This window comes from Tilletiopsis washingtonensis, assembly GCF_003144115.1.
Source record: "Tilletiopsis washingtonensis strain MCA 4186 unplaced genomic scaffold FA09scaffold_7, whole genome shotgun sequence".
Lineage (NCBI taxonomy): Eukaryota > Fungi > Basidiomycota > Exobasidiomycetes > Entylomatales > Tilletiopsis > Tilletiopsis washingtonensis.
This window is the reverse complement of record NW_020312004.1, coordinates 489,961-503,090: the sequence shown is the minus strand read 5'-3', so window position 1 is coordinate 503,090 and position 13,130 is coordinate 489,961. Positions and strand designations below refer to the sequence as shown.

The window sequence follows — 13,130 nt, the reverse complement described above, 5'->3', positions numbered from 1 at the left end:
CTGGAGGCGCTGCCGCCACGTCGCGCCGTGCAGCTCGAGCTGGCGGACCAGCCGCGCCCAGGGCCTGGCCAGGAGCAACAGCGTGCTGGTAGAGGACGTCGCGGTCTCCGAGGAAGAGCACATCGCCGGCGAGGGCAGGAGGAGCCTGCGTGTCGAGTCATTGGTCAGTACGCGAACAACAGTTGCAGCTCGCGCCACGTGCCGTCGACTCACGCGAGCAGGGCCAGCTCTGTGATCAGGCGCAGCGAAGGCCACGCCGTGGCCGAATCGCACGGCTCCGAGGGCGGCAAGACGAGCGTGTGCATCGTGCAGCGCGGCCATCGGGCCCGCATGACGGTGGAGCGGCGCAGCGGCAAGAGCAGCAGCTTCGGCGGCGAGACGCGCGCGCGCCATGTGGCCGAACATGCGGAGCGCTTGGTAGTGCTGTGCGAGGACGTCGCGAGCTTGAACATCGGCGAGGGGGCGGACAGCTGCGAGATAGCGCTGGTCCAGCACAGGGGCAACCTGTGCCATCATTCGCAGCTGCTCGTGCTCGTGCGGCACGTGGCCGAAGCCGAACGCCGCGAGCGCGCGCTGCACCTGCTCGGTGAGAGTGACAGGCGGAGGCGCCGGAAGAGGCTCGGGTTCCACGTCCTCGGGCGCCTGGTCGCCGAGAGCCTCGCGCACAGCGGCGACTTCGCGCTTGTGTCGCGCGGCCGTGTCTTCCCTAAAGGTTCAGCAAGGCCGGTTAGCAACAGAAGACGCGCGCTGGTAGGTGCATTCGCGCACCAAAGAGGGCTGCGGAGCAGGTATCGGTCAGTGGGCGTGCATCAGCGGATGTGAGACGCGACGCACCACTTCTGTGCGTTGCGGCCAGCGGCGTAGTTGCTAGGATCCTGATCGAAGTGCGCATAGCCTTCCTGCGAGACATCGGCCTTGCAGACGTAGCAGAACAGCTGCAGAGAGAAGGGGTAAGATGGGCCGCTGTCAACAGCCGGCCAAGGGTACGCACCATGCGGCACGAGGGACACCTGCAAGTGCGAGGAGCGTCAGCGGCTAGGTCGCAACCGCGCTCCTGCTGGACATACGTCATCTTGTTGCAGTTCGCCGCAGTATCTGCAAAGACGGGTCAGCGCTGCCGTGCAAGAGCCAGGGTGAGTCGGCTCACCATCTTTGACGATCGGCTGCTCGCATCCCTTGCGCGGGCAGCGGCGCATGCTGAGGCACGGGTGCAGAAAGCATGCGTCAGATAGCGAAACTAGCTGCTCTGGCACGGGCAACTCACAGTGCATTCGACAGCAGCTCTTCCGCACGATGGCGGCCATCGGCGCTGCGCGACTCCTTGTACTCTGCAGACGACATCAGTACGGCGCGCCAGGGAGGCCAGAGACGGACACACCTTCGCACGAAAGCGGCACATGGCCCTCCTCTTTGCAGCCGCGGCACCTGGGATCGGGCAATGCGTCAGCGGTGCGTTGGACCGGCACCGCGCTGGCCCACACTCACGAGACGCGCAGGCACGCCTTGTTCTGGCAGGTGAAGAGCTTCTCGTCTGGGCGCGCGTCCATGACGCACGCGTACGAGCAAAAGGGGCAGCTCTCGAGGCCGTCGATGCCGGCGTCGGCAATGCAGCGCTCGGCCTTGATCTTCTCCCACAGCTTGAACGTCTTGCGCGGCAGGAACGCGCGCACGACGCTGCAGCGCGAGGCGGTCAGCACGCACCGATGCGCTGCAGCCCGGGCAGCCTCACCTGGTCGCAAACTCGAGCTCGCAGCCGTCCTCGTCCATGCAGCGCAGCTCGTGCTTGCGCATGCCGATCTGCTCCTCGGCCATGCGGCGGCAGCAGGCCTTGCAGAAGACGTGGCCGTCGGGGCACTGCGCCAGCGCATCGAGCGGAAAGGAGTCGTCGCAGCATACGGGGCACTCGATGCCGGCTGCCGAGCTGACCTTGCGGCGCGAGCGGCGGCCTACGGACGGCGTGGCATGAGCTCTGCGCAACAGCGACGCAAACGCAGGCGTCTCACCTTGGCGGGCCTTGCCGTTGCCGGAGCGGCGCTTCTTGCCGGACGCCGCCTGCTCGTCTGCCGAATCCTCATCGTCGCTCTCCGGCTCAGGGGCACGGACCTCGGCCGCCTTCTTCGGATAGCCGCCGGGCAGGTCAAGCAGCTGCAGCAGCACGCGCTCGCCCGCGACGCCGGCGTCGCTGCTGTGCGCCTCGCTCATCGTGGCGCACACGCTGCGCAGCTGCTTCAGCGCCGCCGCCGGCTCGACGTCGGGCAGCACGGCATACACGACGGCGAGCTCGCGCTCCTCGAACGTGCGCTGCGCAGCGTCGGACTTGAGCTGCGCCAGGCGCGCCTCGCGTGCGGCCAGGTAGCCCTCGGTCGGCACGAAGATGACCTCGTCGGCGCCGGCGTCGGGCGACGACGCGGGGCCGCGCGCGTGCGACGGCCCGGCACGAGCGCGCGAGGGGCCAGCGCGAGCGTGCGAGGGCCCGGCGTGAGCGTACTCGGGCGAGCGCTCACGGCCGCGGCGGCCCGCGGCAGCGGCCATGCGAGGCAGCGCCCGCGCGCGGCCGTCGAGGCGCATCTCGTCGCTCGAGTCGCCGCCGCCGTCGGCGTCCTCGCTGTCGCTGCTGAGCAGCAGGATGGGCTGCGAGGCGCGGCCGCGACGAGGCAGCGGCGCAATGTGCTCGTCGGCCACAGCGGCGGCGGCGCGGCGCGGCATGGCGAGCGGCGGCGGCGCAGGTGGGCGTGGCGGCGCGGGTGGCGGACGAGGAGCCGGTGATGGCGGGCGCGGCAGTCGTGGCTGACGTGGGCGCTGGGGCAAGAGGGCTGGCAGCGCGAGGCAGCCTGCGCGGGTGGCCTTTTGCGACAGCAATAGTGAGGCAGCGGTGAGGCCGGACGCGGACACGGGTGATGATGGAGAGCGGAGCGAAGGAGCGCGGCCATCACAAAGAGCAACACACGCGCGGCGGCCCGGGCGCGCGGACGCGGCTCGGCCAGCCAGCAGGCACCGCACCGCCCACTAAGACTCTTACTGCAAGGCGGCCTGTGCGCTTGCCCGGCGGGCGCACACCACGCAAGGCAAGCGGTCGCCCCTCGTTGGCGGCGGCCAGTTGCGGGGACATGAGACGTGCGGTCGTCTCGCAGCAGCAGCCAGACGCAGCTCTGCAGAAATGCCCCTGAGGCCGGCCTGGAGAGCCGCTGCCTGTGCTGGGGTGGGCGCAGCAGCAGCGCATGTGGAGGCGGCGCCGGCGTTGCTGCGGCTGCGGCAGACGCGAGTCTGTCCACTCAGACTGGCAGCCGTGAGCGATGCTCTGCGCTGGGCCGGGCTGGGACCTCTCGAGTCCTAGTGCCAGGAGGCACGTCAGCTCGCGACAGCGAGGCTGCCGGACGGTGCTGCCGCGATGCTCAGCCCCGACGCACGAGCAGACTTGGCGAACGCGTGCAACATGCCCGCCTCTAGCACACAGGGTATCGGTGACATTCGCAGTACAAGCTCGCCCACTGGCCCACCCGTTCCCCACTTCCCACCTCACTGCCCATGCGGCGGCGCCGTACCCGCCGCACCGTCGCGCTGGCGGGCCTCGTCGACGGCGCGCCGCGTGCGCTCCTTGGCCGTGCGCACGACGTCGTGGCGCAGCGCTCGCTGTGCCGGCGGCAGGTCGCCGCTGCCCTCCAGCGTGCGCTCCACGGCGGCGCGGTACTGCACCGTACTGGCTTCCAGCGGCACCGTGGCTGCCTCCAGGCCGTCGAGCCCGGCCTGCGAGGCCGCCTGGAACGCGCGCTTGTTCGGCAGCGGCACTCGCGCACCGACGCGCTCTGCGCGCAGCGCCGACGGCGGCGCCGGCGGTGCGGTGCGCTCGAGACGCTCGCGCACCAGCTCGCGCACCAGCTCGGCACGCGCGAGCGGCACTGACAGCTGGTCGCTGCCGCTGGACGTCGAGGCAGCAGCGGCGTGCGCCGTGTCGTCTGGACCGGGCGCGGACGGAGAGGCAGATCGCGGAGCAGGCAGCTCGAAGAGCAGCTCGCCGAATTTGGCGCTCGTCCGGTCCACGTCGGCGGCGTTGCCGAGTCTTGCCGCCTCCCGCGTATGCGCCCACGCCGAGCCGGCGCACGGAGTGACGGCAAAGACCGACGCTGCGCCGCTCGGTGCCTCAAAGGAGACAGCCTCTTGCTCCTCGTCGGCCGGCGGCCCTGCCGCAGCGATCTGTGCTGCGCGATGCGCTGCGAGCGCCTCCTCGTCGGGCGTGATTGGCTCTGGCGTCTTGTGGAGCTGCACCGCGCGCTGCCGGCGGCGGGCACTAGCCTGGATGGACCGTCGCTGCGCCTCGCTGAGCAACGCTTCCGGGCGCACATTCGACCGATACGTCTTGGCGGCAAGCATCGCGTCGGAGGGAAACAACTGTCGCTCGCCCACGACAGTGACGGTGCGTGGCGGCGCGAGCTCACCGCGCAGCGCCTGCACCACGGCGGAAAGCTCGGCGACGAGCAGTGGCGCAGGCGAACGGTAGTTGCACTTGAAGGCGTTTGGCAGCTGCAGGATTGTGGCATGCGAGTCTGAGGTCGAGAATCAGCAGCGCCCCACGCAGCCCACCCGCACGCGAGACTCACCGCTGGGCACTTCGAGATGCCAGGGCTGCACCACGCCGTCGTCTTCCGGAGCAGGAGCATCATCGCGAGCAGTAGACATGCCCGAGTCTTCGTCCATGGCATCGTTGAGGCGCTCGTTGCTGCCCAGTGCTGGAGGAGACGAAGCTCCAGCGCTAGCTGCGGCGTCGATCTGCGGGCCCAGCCGCTGTGCGGCCGCAGAGACATCTAGCGTCGTGCCGCACAGCACGTAGAGGCCGATGACGGCGCCGACAGCAGCAATGAGAGACTCGTCCGTCACAGAGGCAGCGCTTGCCAGTTGCTCTCGAAGCGGCACGAGATGCTCTGTTCGACCAGAAGGGTCAGCCGCAGGCACATCGACCTCGCCGTCCTGCTCCATAAGCAAAGCTGTCTCGAGCTGATGCCGGCATGAAGCACTGGGCGGTACTCTCTGAGTCGCCACGTCAGGCATGTCACTCACGAACTAGAGCATCGCTGACGGACTGCCAGAAGGCGGCGCGCGTACCGGCGTGCTCGCCCCAGGCGAACTGCACATGCACCCAGCCGAGGCGGCGCCACTCGGCGACGAAGGTCTGCACCAGACCCAATGTCTCTTCATGCGCCGTGCCGGCGCCGGCGAGGCGCTCAGCGAACGCGGCCAGCAGATCTGCGACGTCGCGGCGCAGGCGCTCGAGGAACGCAGCGCTGCGCGCAAGCTGCGGCGCCGCCGGCTCGAGGCCGGCACGGCCCAGCGCCTGGCCCTCGCTGGCGCCGCGCGGTGGGCCGACCACCTTGCGGCGGCGCTTGGGTGCGGCGGCGTCGGCGTCGGGCTGTGCGGCCGCCGGCACGTCTGCGGCGCCCCGCAGCGGCGCGCGCGGCGCGAGGAAGCGGCCGGCGGGCACGAGCACGAGGCCGGACGGCGCGGCGGCGGCCATGCTGCGCGCAGGAGGAGCGGCGGGCGATGGCCGGCCGCACGCTGAGCTGTGACTTGCAGGTGGTGGTGGAAGGCAAGACGGCAGCGCTGCCAGTCGAGTCTTGAGTCGCAGCAACTTTCAAGGCGAGGCCAGGCGCGACTTTCGAGGCCTGGTGGAGGCGCGCGGCGGCGAAGTTGTATTTGCGAATAGCAGCTGCGCGTGGCTGCTTGTATTGCACTCGCCGCGCCTCTCGTCTTTCTCCTCCCGTCCGCTGCGTCTTCCCGCCTCGCTCCCACCTCATTCTCCCGCGCTGCACGCTGCAAGCGCCTCGGCCTGCCTGCGCCGCTCCTTCTCACTTAGGCTGCCGTTCCTGCTGCTGCGCTCGGCCCGGCCCTCCTGCGCCGTGCGACTGGCCGCTCGGGCCGCCGCTGCCTCGCGGTCTGCCGTCCATGGCGCTGCGGCCGCCGCCGGCGCTGCTGCGGCGCACGCTGCCATGTGTGCGCTGCCAGACGCAGGCCCAGCTGCTGCGGCGCTCGTACGCCCGGAGCAGCGTGCCGGTGCCGCCACGCTCGCGCCGCCCGGCGCAGCTGCTCACTGCGCTCGGCGCCGTGGCGGCGCTCGTCGTGGTGCTGGCACCGCGGCCCTCGCACGCGCCGCGCGAGGGCTCGGCCCCGTCAGCGACGGCCAGTGGCAGCAGCAGCAGCGCCGACGTAGCGCCGCCACCACGTCTCGAGCCGGAGCGCTTCCGCACCTTTCGTCTGCGCAGCCGCGACTGTGCCACCTCGACGTGGGCTACGGACAGCACTGGCGACGGCGCACACGTCGTGCTGCGCGTGCCTGTGGCGCCGCCGAGCGATGCACCGGCGGCGGCGCTGGGCATCCTCACGCTGCACCTGGCGCACCCGCTCCTCTCCGTGCAGCGCCCCTACACGCCGCTCTACGCCGCACCGCTACTCGCAGGCGGCGATGCGACGCTGCTCATCAAGCGCTACCGCGACGGCGAGGTCGGCCGCTATGCGCACGAGCTGCGTGCCGGCGACGAGGTGCTGCTGCGCGGGCCTGAGTACAGCTGGCGGGCGCGAGGTGACGAGAGCGATCTGCTGCTGGTGAGTGGGCGAGCGGCGCATGGGCAACGGCAGACTTTCCGCAGCGAGCGCCCATCTTACTCGCCGCGCACCAGATCGCCGGCGGCACGGGCCTGACGCCGATGTACCAGCTGCTCACGACGCTGCTCGGCGCACCCGATGCAACAGACGAGCCGCCGCAGACTGCTGCGGCGCGGCCACGCCTGACGCTCCTGTACGGCACGTCGCGCGCCGAGTCGCTGCTGCTGCTGCCCGAGCTGGCGGCGCTGCGTGAGCGGCATCCCGAGCTCGACGTGCGGCTCTTCGTCGAGGACGAGGCGCCGCAGGGCTGGTGGGCGTGGGCCAGCGGGCAGCAGCGGCGCATGCATGGCATGCCGCTGTACGCCGGCCGCGTGACGGAGAAGGACGTGCGCGGCGTGCGCCGCGAAGGGCAGGACGTGCTCGTGTGCGGGCCCGACGGGTGAGTGCGCCGCTGCGTGTGTGTGGCGCGGCACTGGCGCGCCGCTGACCCTCGTGTGCACACAGCATGGTGGCCGCAGTCGCCGGACGACGGGCGCGCGACGGCCGCGGGCAGGGCGAGCTGGGCGGCATGCTGCAGCGCCTCGGCTACACCAGGGAGCGCGTGCACAAGCTGTGAGCGGGCTGGCGCGACGGGCAGCACAATACATGGCATCACAAGGCGCAGCGAGTGCAGGCGCTTCTATTGCGGCGCGCGCGGCATCTAGAACGGCGGCACAATCTCCTTGGCGACGAGGTACTTGATGATCTGGTCGACGGCCTCGTCGACGGACGTCGAGCCGGCCTGCACGTGGATCTCGGGCGACGCGGGCGCCTCGTACGGCGCCGAGATGCCGGTGAACTCTGCAGCGCGTGCGTCAGCACAGAGTCTGCGTGAGATGTCACTGTGCAGGCTGGCAGTCTGCTATGCCGGCAGCCCGGCAATCGCTGTGGACCGCCGCACCCCAGGCACACCACGCACCCTTGATCTCGCCGGCGCGCGCCTTCTTGTACAGGCCCTTGGGGTCGCGCTTCTCGCACTCCTCGACGCTGGCGTCGATGAAGACCTCGATGAAGGGCAGCGGCGGGTCGTGCTTGGCGTGCAGCGCGCGCGCCAGGTCGCGGTCTGCGGCGTAGGGCGAGATGAACGACGTGATCGTCAGCGCCGCCGACGAGGCGAAGAGCAGCGAGACCTGCGTGGCGTGTCAGCCGGGTGTCACGCATGCGGCACAGGTGCTGTGCCAGTGCGGCGCAGAGGTGCTGCACAGCTGCAGTGCAGAGCGCGAGCAGCACTGCTGCACACTCTCAGCGCAGAGCATGCACAGCGCTCCGCCGCTCACACCCACCGCTCCACCGCTCCACCGCTCCACAGCCGTGACGCACCTCGGCGATGCGGCGGATGTTCTCTTCGCGGTCCTTGGGGCTGAAGCCGAGGTCCTTGTTCAGCCCGAAGCGCACGTTGTCGCCGTCGAGGCGGAACGCGTTGCGGCCGACGTGCAGCAGGCGGCGCTCGAGCGCCACGGCGATCGTGCTCTTGCCCGACGCCGAGAGGCCGGTGAGCCAGAGCGTGGCGCCGTTTGCGCCGAGGGCGAGGGCGCGCTCCTGGTAGGTGATGCCGGCGTGGTGGGTGATGTTGGTGGCCATGGTGGGTGGTGGTGGTGGGAGGGCAAGCGGGAGCGTGCCAAGCGTCGGTCCCTCTGCGGCGCGCCGGCGACTGCCGTCCAAGCACGCAAGAGGCACGACGAGCCGCGGCTCAACTGTGCCGGCGCCGCCGCCTTCTTGGCGCACGAGAGAAAGTCGCGCCCCATGGCTCGCTCCTCACCCGCTGCTCTCCCTCTCTCCTCTCCACCGTCACCCTCAGCCATGTCCGTCGCCGCGCTCCGCTACGAGGCACGCGCCGAGGCCTACGCGCCCGCCAGCGCCGCGCGTGCGCTGCTCGCGACAATGGTGCGCAAGCGCAGCAACCTCTGCGTCAGCGTCGACGTGACGCGCGCCGCCGACCTGCTCGCCGTCGTCGCCGCCGTCGCGCCGCACGTGTGTCTCGTCAAGGTGCGTTGGGCAGCATGAGCGGCGGAGCAGTGATCGGGCCAAGGCGAGGCGCTGTGCCGAGGCTATGCCGCTGCTGGGCGCGGCGCTGGCATACAGCGCACGGCTCGAGGTGCTGCCGCCGTGGCACCGACACTGCTGCAGGCCCGGCGCTGACCCGGCCGCGCCAGACGCACATCGACATCGTCTCGGACTTCAGCGACGATCTCGTGGTGCAGCTGCAGGCGCTGGCGCAGCAGCACGACTTTCTCATCTTCGAGGACCGCAAGTTTGCCGACATTGGTGCGTGCCGGCGCGTGCGTTGTGGGCCCTGCGGCTGACCCGGGCGGCGCCAGGCAACACCGTGTCGCTGCAGTACGCCGCCGGCGTGCACAAGATCGCCTCGTGGTCGCACATCACCAACGCGCACCTCGTGCCCGGGCCGGGCATCATCGACGGGCTGGCGGCCGTGGGCGAGCCGCTGGGGCGCAGCCTGCTGCTGCTCGCCGAGATGTCGTCGGCGGGCACGCTGGCACGCGGCGAGTACTCGCGCGAGTGCGTGCGCGCCGCATATGCGCACCCCTTCGTCTGCGGCTTCATCGCCATGCACCGCGTCGACGACGACGAGGCACCGCCGGCGGGCCAGGCCAAGAAGGACTTTCTCATCCTCACGCCCGGCGTCGGCCTCGACAGCACGGGCGACGGGCGCGGCCAGCAGTACCGCACGCCCGACGAGGTCGTGCGCGCCAGCGGCTGCGACGTCATCATCGTCGGGCGCGGCATCTACGGCGCGCTGCTCAAGGAGGGCGTGGCGCGCGCCGACGCCATCGCCGAGGTGACGCGGCAGGGCGAGCGCTACCGCGACGCCGGCTGGCAGGCGTACGAGGCACGATTGGGTGCGTGAGCAATGTATCGCGCTTGCTCGGCCTGCGTGTTGACGGTGTGATGCGTCCTGCTCCGCTGCTCGGCCGGCGCGCGTGCTCAGCGGCAGCCGCAGGCCCCTCGGCAGGCGTCTCTTCCTCGTGAGCTGCTCTCAGCATGCGTCCGCAGCGCTCTGTCCCTCACGCGAAGCCCACTGCAGCGCGGCACTGCCGATGCACGTCTTTGGCTACGGCTCGCTCATCTTCAAGCCGCCGCCGTACACCGTGGCGCGCACCGTCGGCTACATCCGCGGCTTCGTGCGGCGCTTTGCGCAGAGCAGCATCGACCATCGCGGCACGCACGCACGCCCCGGCCGCGTCGTCACGCTTGTCGAGGCCAAGCACTGGCGCGCCGCTGAGGAGGCCGCTCGCGCCGCCGGACACGCGGTCGAGGAGGAGGAGCTGGGCGAGGACATTGTGTGGGGCGTGTGCTGGACGAGTGAGTGGCCCGGCCATGCGCCGCGACCACTGCCGCTGAGCGTCGACCACAGTCGATCCCTCACACGCAGCCGACGTGCGCGCCTACCTCGACCACCGCGAGATCAACGGCTACACGCCGCAGCAGGTCTCTGTGTACGGCCGCGCCGCGCCCGACGCCGAGCAGGACTCGGTGCTGATGCGCGACGTGCTCGTGTACGTCGGCCTGCCGGACAATGAGGCGTTCGTCGGGCCGGCGCCGTCGCAGACGCACCTGGCCGCGCGCATCTTCTCGTGCGCCGGCCCGAGCGGCCGCAACGACGAGTACGTGCTGCGCCTGGCGCGTGCCACTCGCGCACTCGCGCCGCAGGTCACCGACCGGCACCTGTTTGACCTAGAAGAGCGGCTGCTGGCGCTGCGGCGCGCCGAGGGGCTGCCGGAGCTCGGCGAGGACGTCGTTGACGCCGATCGCGAGCAGCGGATCTTGGAAGAGGTGCTGCAGCGCGCCGCCTCGCGCCCACCATAGAGCTCTGTCTAGACACACTAGATTATCTTGGCATGCAGCTGGCGCCCGTGTGCTGAGCTGAGCTGACGGCGGCTCAGAGCTCGTAGTGGCGGTGGATCGTGATCGGCTTGACCAGCCAGGGCTGCCGATGGATGTCAGCGAGCGCTGCAGGCTGCACGTCAGCCTAGCTCACCTCGACGGCGGGGTTGAAGGTCTGGTGCGCATGTCAGTCTGAGGCGGCAGCGACGACGCCGACACACACTCACCGCCCAGTACTAGAGGCGCAGCAAAGAGAGGCGTGTCAGCGAAATGCAGCGGCGTGCGGCGCCCTACGCACCGGGTTCTCGAGGTCTGCCAGCGGCGCGAAGTCAGCGCCAGCTCTCGGCCACTACGCAGCAGCACGCACGGTACTTCTGCGACGACTCGTGCTCGAAGCGCTCGACGATGGAGAAGCGCGTGGGCTCCTTCTCGTCCTGCATGACGAACCCTGCGCAAGGCGTGAGCTGCTGCGGCCACTCCCGTGCCGATCACGCCACGCACAGTCGAGCGTCTCGCGGTCCTTGCGGTACACGGCGGCGGCCTCGACGAGCTTGGCGCGCATCAGCTCGACGCACTCGGGCTTGACCTCGGCGTGGCAGACGAGCGTGTAGACCATGGCTGCTTGGTGTTGTGGTTGCGAGGCAAGAAGAAGCGGCGGCACTTTGGGCGCAAGGTCGCAAAGTGGAGCGGCCGGGCGCCCCTGACGCGCGCCAGCGAGTCGGGCCGCGGCGGCGTCCTGCGCTCACCACGGCGGAACCTCGGGCCCATGCGCATGCTGCTTCCTCTCTGCCTGCACCTCGCAATGAAAGCAGGCGGGTGAAGCACGCTGCTCCAAGAGGTGAGCTCTCAGGGAGCCGAAGCAGCGCTTACGGCTGCGCTTGCAACGGCGCTCTGGATCAGGGAGCGGGTCCTCGCGCTTGCGAGAGACGCAGCGCGTGCCAAGACGCCGGCCTCCGCCAGGCATGCCCCATCCTCACCCTGCCAACTGCAACGCGACCGGCAGGCGCACATCCGGCAAGCAGTGCTCGTCACAATCTCAGACGTCGCACCACGCATACATCATCAGGTCCATTCGCCCATTGCGCAGTCGAGCTTGAGCAGCCGACCTGACGTGCCTCTCAAAGAACCGTCCTTCTCGTAACGTTTGAGCAGAGCACGCAGCCTGTAGTTCACCTGCGACGACCCTCAGCGAGCCATCACGCGCTTGATCGAGCGCACTCACGCCCGGATTCGTCTTCTTGCCCTTGAGGCCGGAGCGCTCGTGCTGCCGTGCACGAGTCAGCAGCGGCGAAGGGGGCACCACACACCGACGCACACGCACCAGGAGCGGGATGCTGCTGAGGCCCAGCTCGAAGAGCGCCCGCACCAGCGCGAGCTCGTCCTCTGCGCCGTGTCTCAGCGTTATGCGTGTGAGGCGCTGCGCCGCACCGACTCACCCGGCGTCCAGAACTCGGCGGGCTTCTTGGGCTTGGTGGGTTTCGCCCGCGGCGCCTTCTCCTCCTCCGTCGTCTCGTGCTTGGCCGTTCGCTGTGCAGGCTGGACGTAGCCTCAGCGCCTGCAACACTCGCACGAACAGCTCAGTTACCATGATTGTGAGGGAGCGATGGATGTGGTGTCTGACAAAGCGGCGGCAGCGGCGGCAGCGGCGGAGGCAGAGGAGAGCCTCATCACCTGGCGCTATCAGCGAATCAATCAATCGAAGGGCGAAGCGGACGGGGTGCACAGACCAGCGGCCCCACCTCCGTGATGAATGCAGAGGCTGGCCAGTCATGGGCTCATCAGAGCCGGCCAGCACACACGGCGGTGCCTTCGCAGGGGGCAGCACACCGGCATCGCTGTTCATTGCAGGAGCTGCCTGTACGCGCTTCGTCGACGGCACATGTCTCTTGCGGCTCAGGCGGCTCAGAGCTTGCCCGACTTCTCGAAGCGGCTGAGCAGGTTGCGCAGCTTCATGTTCACCTGGGCGCGGGGCGTGAGCGTGCCGCGGACCACATCGCTACCCGCCGTCCTCACGGAAGAGTTGCCGCGCCGTCCCTTGAGGCCCGAGGCTTCGTGCTGGATGATCACCGTCAGCGTCGTACGCAGGCAGACGCGGCGCACGCACGAGCGCAGGGATGTTGCTGAGCGCCAAGTCGATGACGGCACGGACCAGCATGAGCTCCTCCTCTGCCGGTGCGTCTTCAGCGACGCCGTCTCTCGCAGGCGGGCTGGGCCACGCACCAGGCGTCCAGCTCTCCGTCTTGCGCTTCTTTGCCGGCTTGGCGGCCGTGCTGGCGCCTGCTCCTGGCTCGCGTTTGGGCGTGCGGTCGGCTGGCTAAGGCCGCGTCTGCATCAGAGCAAGTGCAAGATGCAGCATGGAGCAGCGACCCACCATGCTGAGTTCTGTATGGAGAGGTCGTGGCAGTGTGGAAAGATCAGCGAAGCCCAGCGGCGGCTCGGTGATCGGTGCGGCCCCTGTCCTCGACGGCGTCCGGTGCGCGGATGTGGGAGCCGGATGCCGCGGCACCGCAAAGCCGCCTGGCGCGTTCATCAGCAGCTGCTGTCCGGCCAGCCCGCGTGAACGCTGCAGTCAGCTTTCTGCCCGCATCTGGTCCTCTGAGACTCTCTGTGCGGCGAGCATCGACCAAGCAGCCGCGGTCCAGGAAGCGAGCGTATTG

General features: G+C 69.9%; 9 protein-coding genes across 9 annotated transcripts; 3 read left to right on the top strand and 6 right to left on the bottom strand.

Moving 5' to 3' along the window:
• Nucleotides 1–336: 336 nt before the first annotated feature.
• Nucleotides 337–2,449, bottom strand: FA09DRAFT_243018 (hypothetical protein). Its single transcript, XM_025739649.1, has 10 exons — nucleotides 2,004–2,449; nucleotides 1,730–1,946; nucleotides 1,486–1,674; nucleotides 1,379–1,425; nucleotides 1,265–1,328; nucleotides 1,148–1,197; nucleotides 1,068–1,095; nucleotides 992–1,010; nucleotides 835–935; nucleotides 337–777 (listed from the first exon to the last, which is right to left on the bottom strand). Exons 1-10 carry the CDS (start codon nucleotides 2,200–2,202, stop codon nucleotides 513–515), a joined length of 1,179 nt encoding a protein of 392 aa, XP_025599413.1. The 5' UTR covers nucleotides 2,203–2,449; the 3' UTR covers nucleotides 337–512.
• A 447-nt stretch (nucleotides 2,450–2,896) lies between these two features.
• Nucleotides 2,897–3,332, bottom strand: FA09DRAFT_243134 (hypothetical protein). The gene has a single exon (XM_025739651.1). It carries the CDS (start codon nucleotides 3,218–3,220, stop codon nucleotides 2,930–2,932), a length of 291 nt encoding a protein of 96 aa, XP_025599412.1. The 5' UTR covers nucleotides 3,221–3,332; the 3' UTR covers nucleotides 2,897–2,929.
• Nucleotides 3,333–3,424: 92 nt separating this feature from the next.
• Nucleotides 3,425–5,129, bottom strand: FA09DRAFT_243093 (hypothetical protein). Its single transcript, XM_025739650.1, has 2 exons — nucleotides 4,596–5,129; nucleotides 3,425–4,541 (listed from the first exon to the last, which is right to left on the bottom strand). The coding sequence occupies exons 1-2, from the start codon at nucleotides 5,041–5,043 to the stop codon at nucleotides 3,517–3,519; spliced, it is 1,473 nt and encodes a 490-aa protein (XP_025599411.1). The 5' UTR covers nucleotides 5,044–5,129; the 3' UTR covers nucleotides 3,425–3,516.
• Nucleotides 5,130–5,756: 627 nt separating this feature from the next.
• On the top strand, nucleotides 5,757–7,258 carry FA09DRAFT_329075 (ferredoxin reductase-like protein). The gene is made up of 3 exons (XM_025742023.1): nucleotides 5,757–6,591; nucleotides 6,666–7,030; nucleotides 7,096–7,258. Exons 1-3 carry the CDS (start codon nucleotides 5,935–5,937, stop codon nucleotides 7,205–7,207), a joined length of 1,134 nt encoding a protein of 377 aa, XP_025599410.1. The 5' UTR covers nucleotides 5,757–5,934; the 3' UTR covers nucleotides 7,208–7,258.
• A 54-nt stretch (nucleotides 7,259–7,312) lies between these two features.
• On the bottom strand, nucleotides 7,313–8,211 carry FA09DRAFT_290881 (adenylylsulfate kinase; the record flags this gene model as incomplete). The annotated part of the gene is made up of 3 exons (XM_025739966.1): nucleotides 7,313–7,431; nucleotides 7,550–7,760; nucleotides 7,951–8,211. Coding segments are annotated over 3 exons (591 nt in total), but the record flags the coding sequence as incomplete, so codon positions are not given.
• Nucleotides 8,212–8,318: 107 nt separating this feature from the next.
• FA09DRAFT_329073 (OMPdecase-domain-containing protein) lies at nucleotides 8,319–9,518 on the top strand. The gene is made up of 3 exons (XM_025742022.1): nucleotides 8,319–8,616; nucleotides 8,784–8,895; nucleotides 8,949–9,518. The coding sequence occupies exons 1-3, from the start codon at nucleotides 8,374–8,376 to the stop codon at nucleotides 9,494–9,496; spliced, it is 903 nt and encodes a 300-aa protein (XP_025599408.1). The 5' UTR covers nucleotides 8,319–8,373; the 3' UTR covers nucleotides 9,497–9,518.
• A 174-nt stretch (nucleotides 9,519–9,692) lies between these two features.
• FA09DRAFT_291356 (ChaC-like protein) lies at nucleotides 9,693–10,344 on the top strand (the record flags this gene model as incomplete). Its single annotated transcript, XM_025739977.1, has 2 exons — nucleotides 9,693–9,951; nucleotides 10,004–10,344. Coding segments are annotated over 2 exons (600 nt in total), but the record flags the coding sequence as incomplete, so codon positions are not given.
• A 4-nt stretch (nucleotides 10,345–10,348) lies between these two features.
• FA09DRAFT_242596 (hypothetical protein) lies at nucleotides 10,349–11,154 on the bottom strand. The gene is made up of 6 exons (XM_025739647.1): nucleotides 10,975–11,154; nucleotides 10,841–10,921; nucleotides 10,772–10,785; nucleotides 10,701–10,709; nucleotides 10,628–10,648; nucleotides 10,349–10,576 (listed from the first exon to the last, which is right to left on the bottom strand). Exons 1-6 carry the CDS (start codon nucleotides 11,087–11,089, stop codon nucleotides 10,529–10,531), a joined length of 288 nt encoding a protein of 95 aa, XP_025599406.1. The 5' UTR covers nucleotides 11,090–11,154; the 3' UTR covers nucleotides 10,349–10,528.
• A 1-nt stretch (nucleotide 11,155) lies between these two features.
• Nucleotides 11,156–13,105, bottom strand: FA09DRAFT_242673 (hypothetical protein). The gene is made up of 6 exons (XM_025739648.1): nucleotides 12,845–13,105; nucleotides 12,487–12,787; nucleotides 11,910–12,432; nucleotides 11,795–11,856; nucleotides 11,696–11,737; nucleotides 11,156–11,646 (listed from the first exon to the last, which is right to left on the bottom strand). Exons 1-6 carry the CDS (start codon nucleotides 13,001–13,003, stop codon nucleotides 11,510–11,512), a joined length of 1,224 nt encoding a protein of 407 aa, XP_025599405.1. The 5' UTR covers nucleotides 13,004–13,105; the 3' UTR covers nucleotides 11,156–11,509.
• Nucleotides 13,106–13,130: the final 25 nt, after the last annotated feature.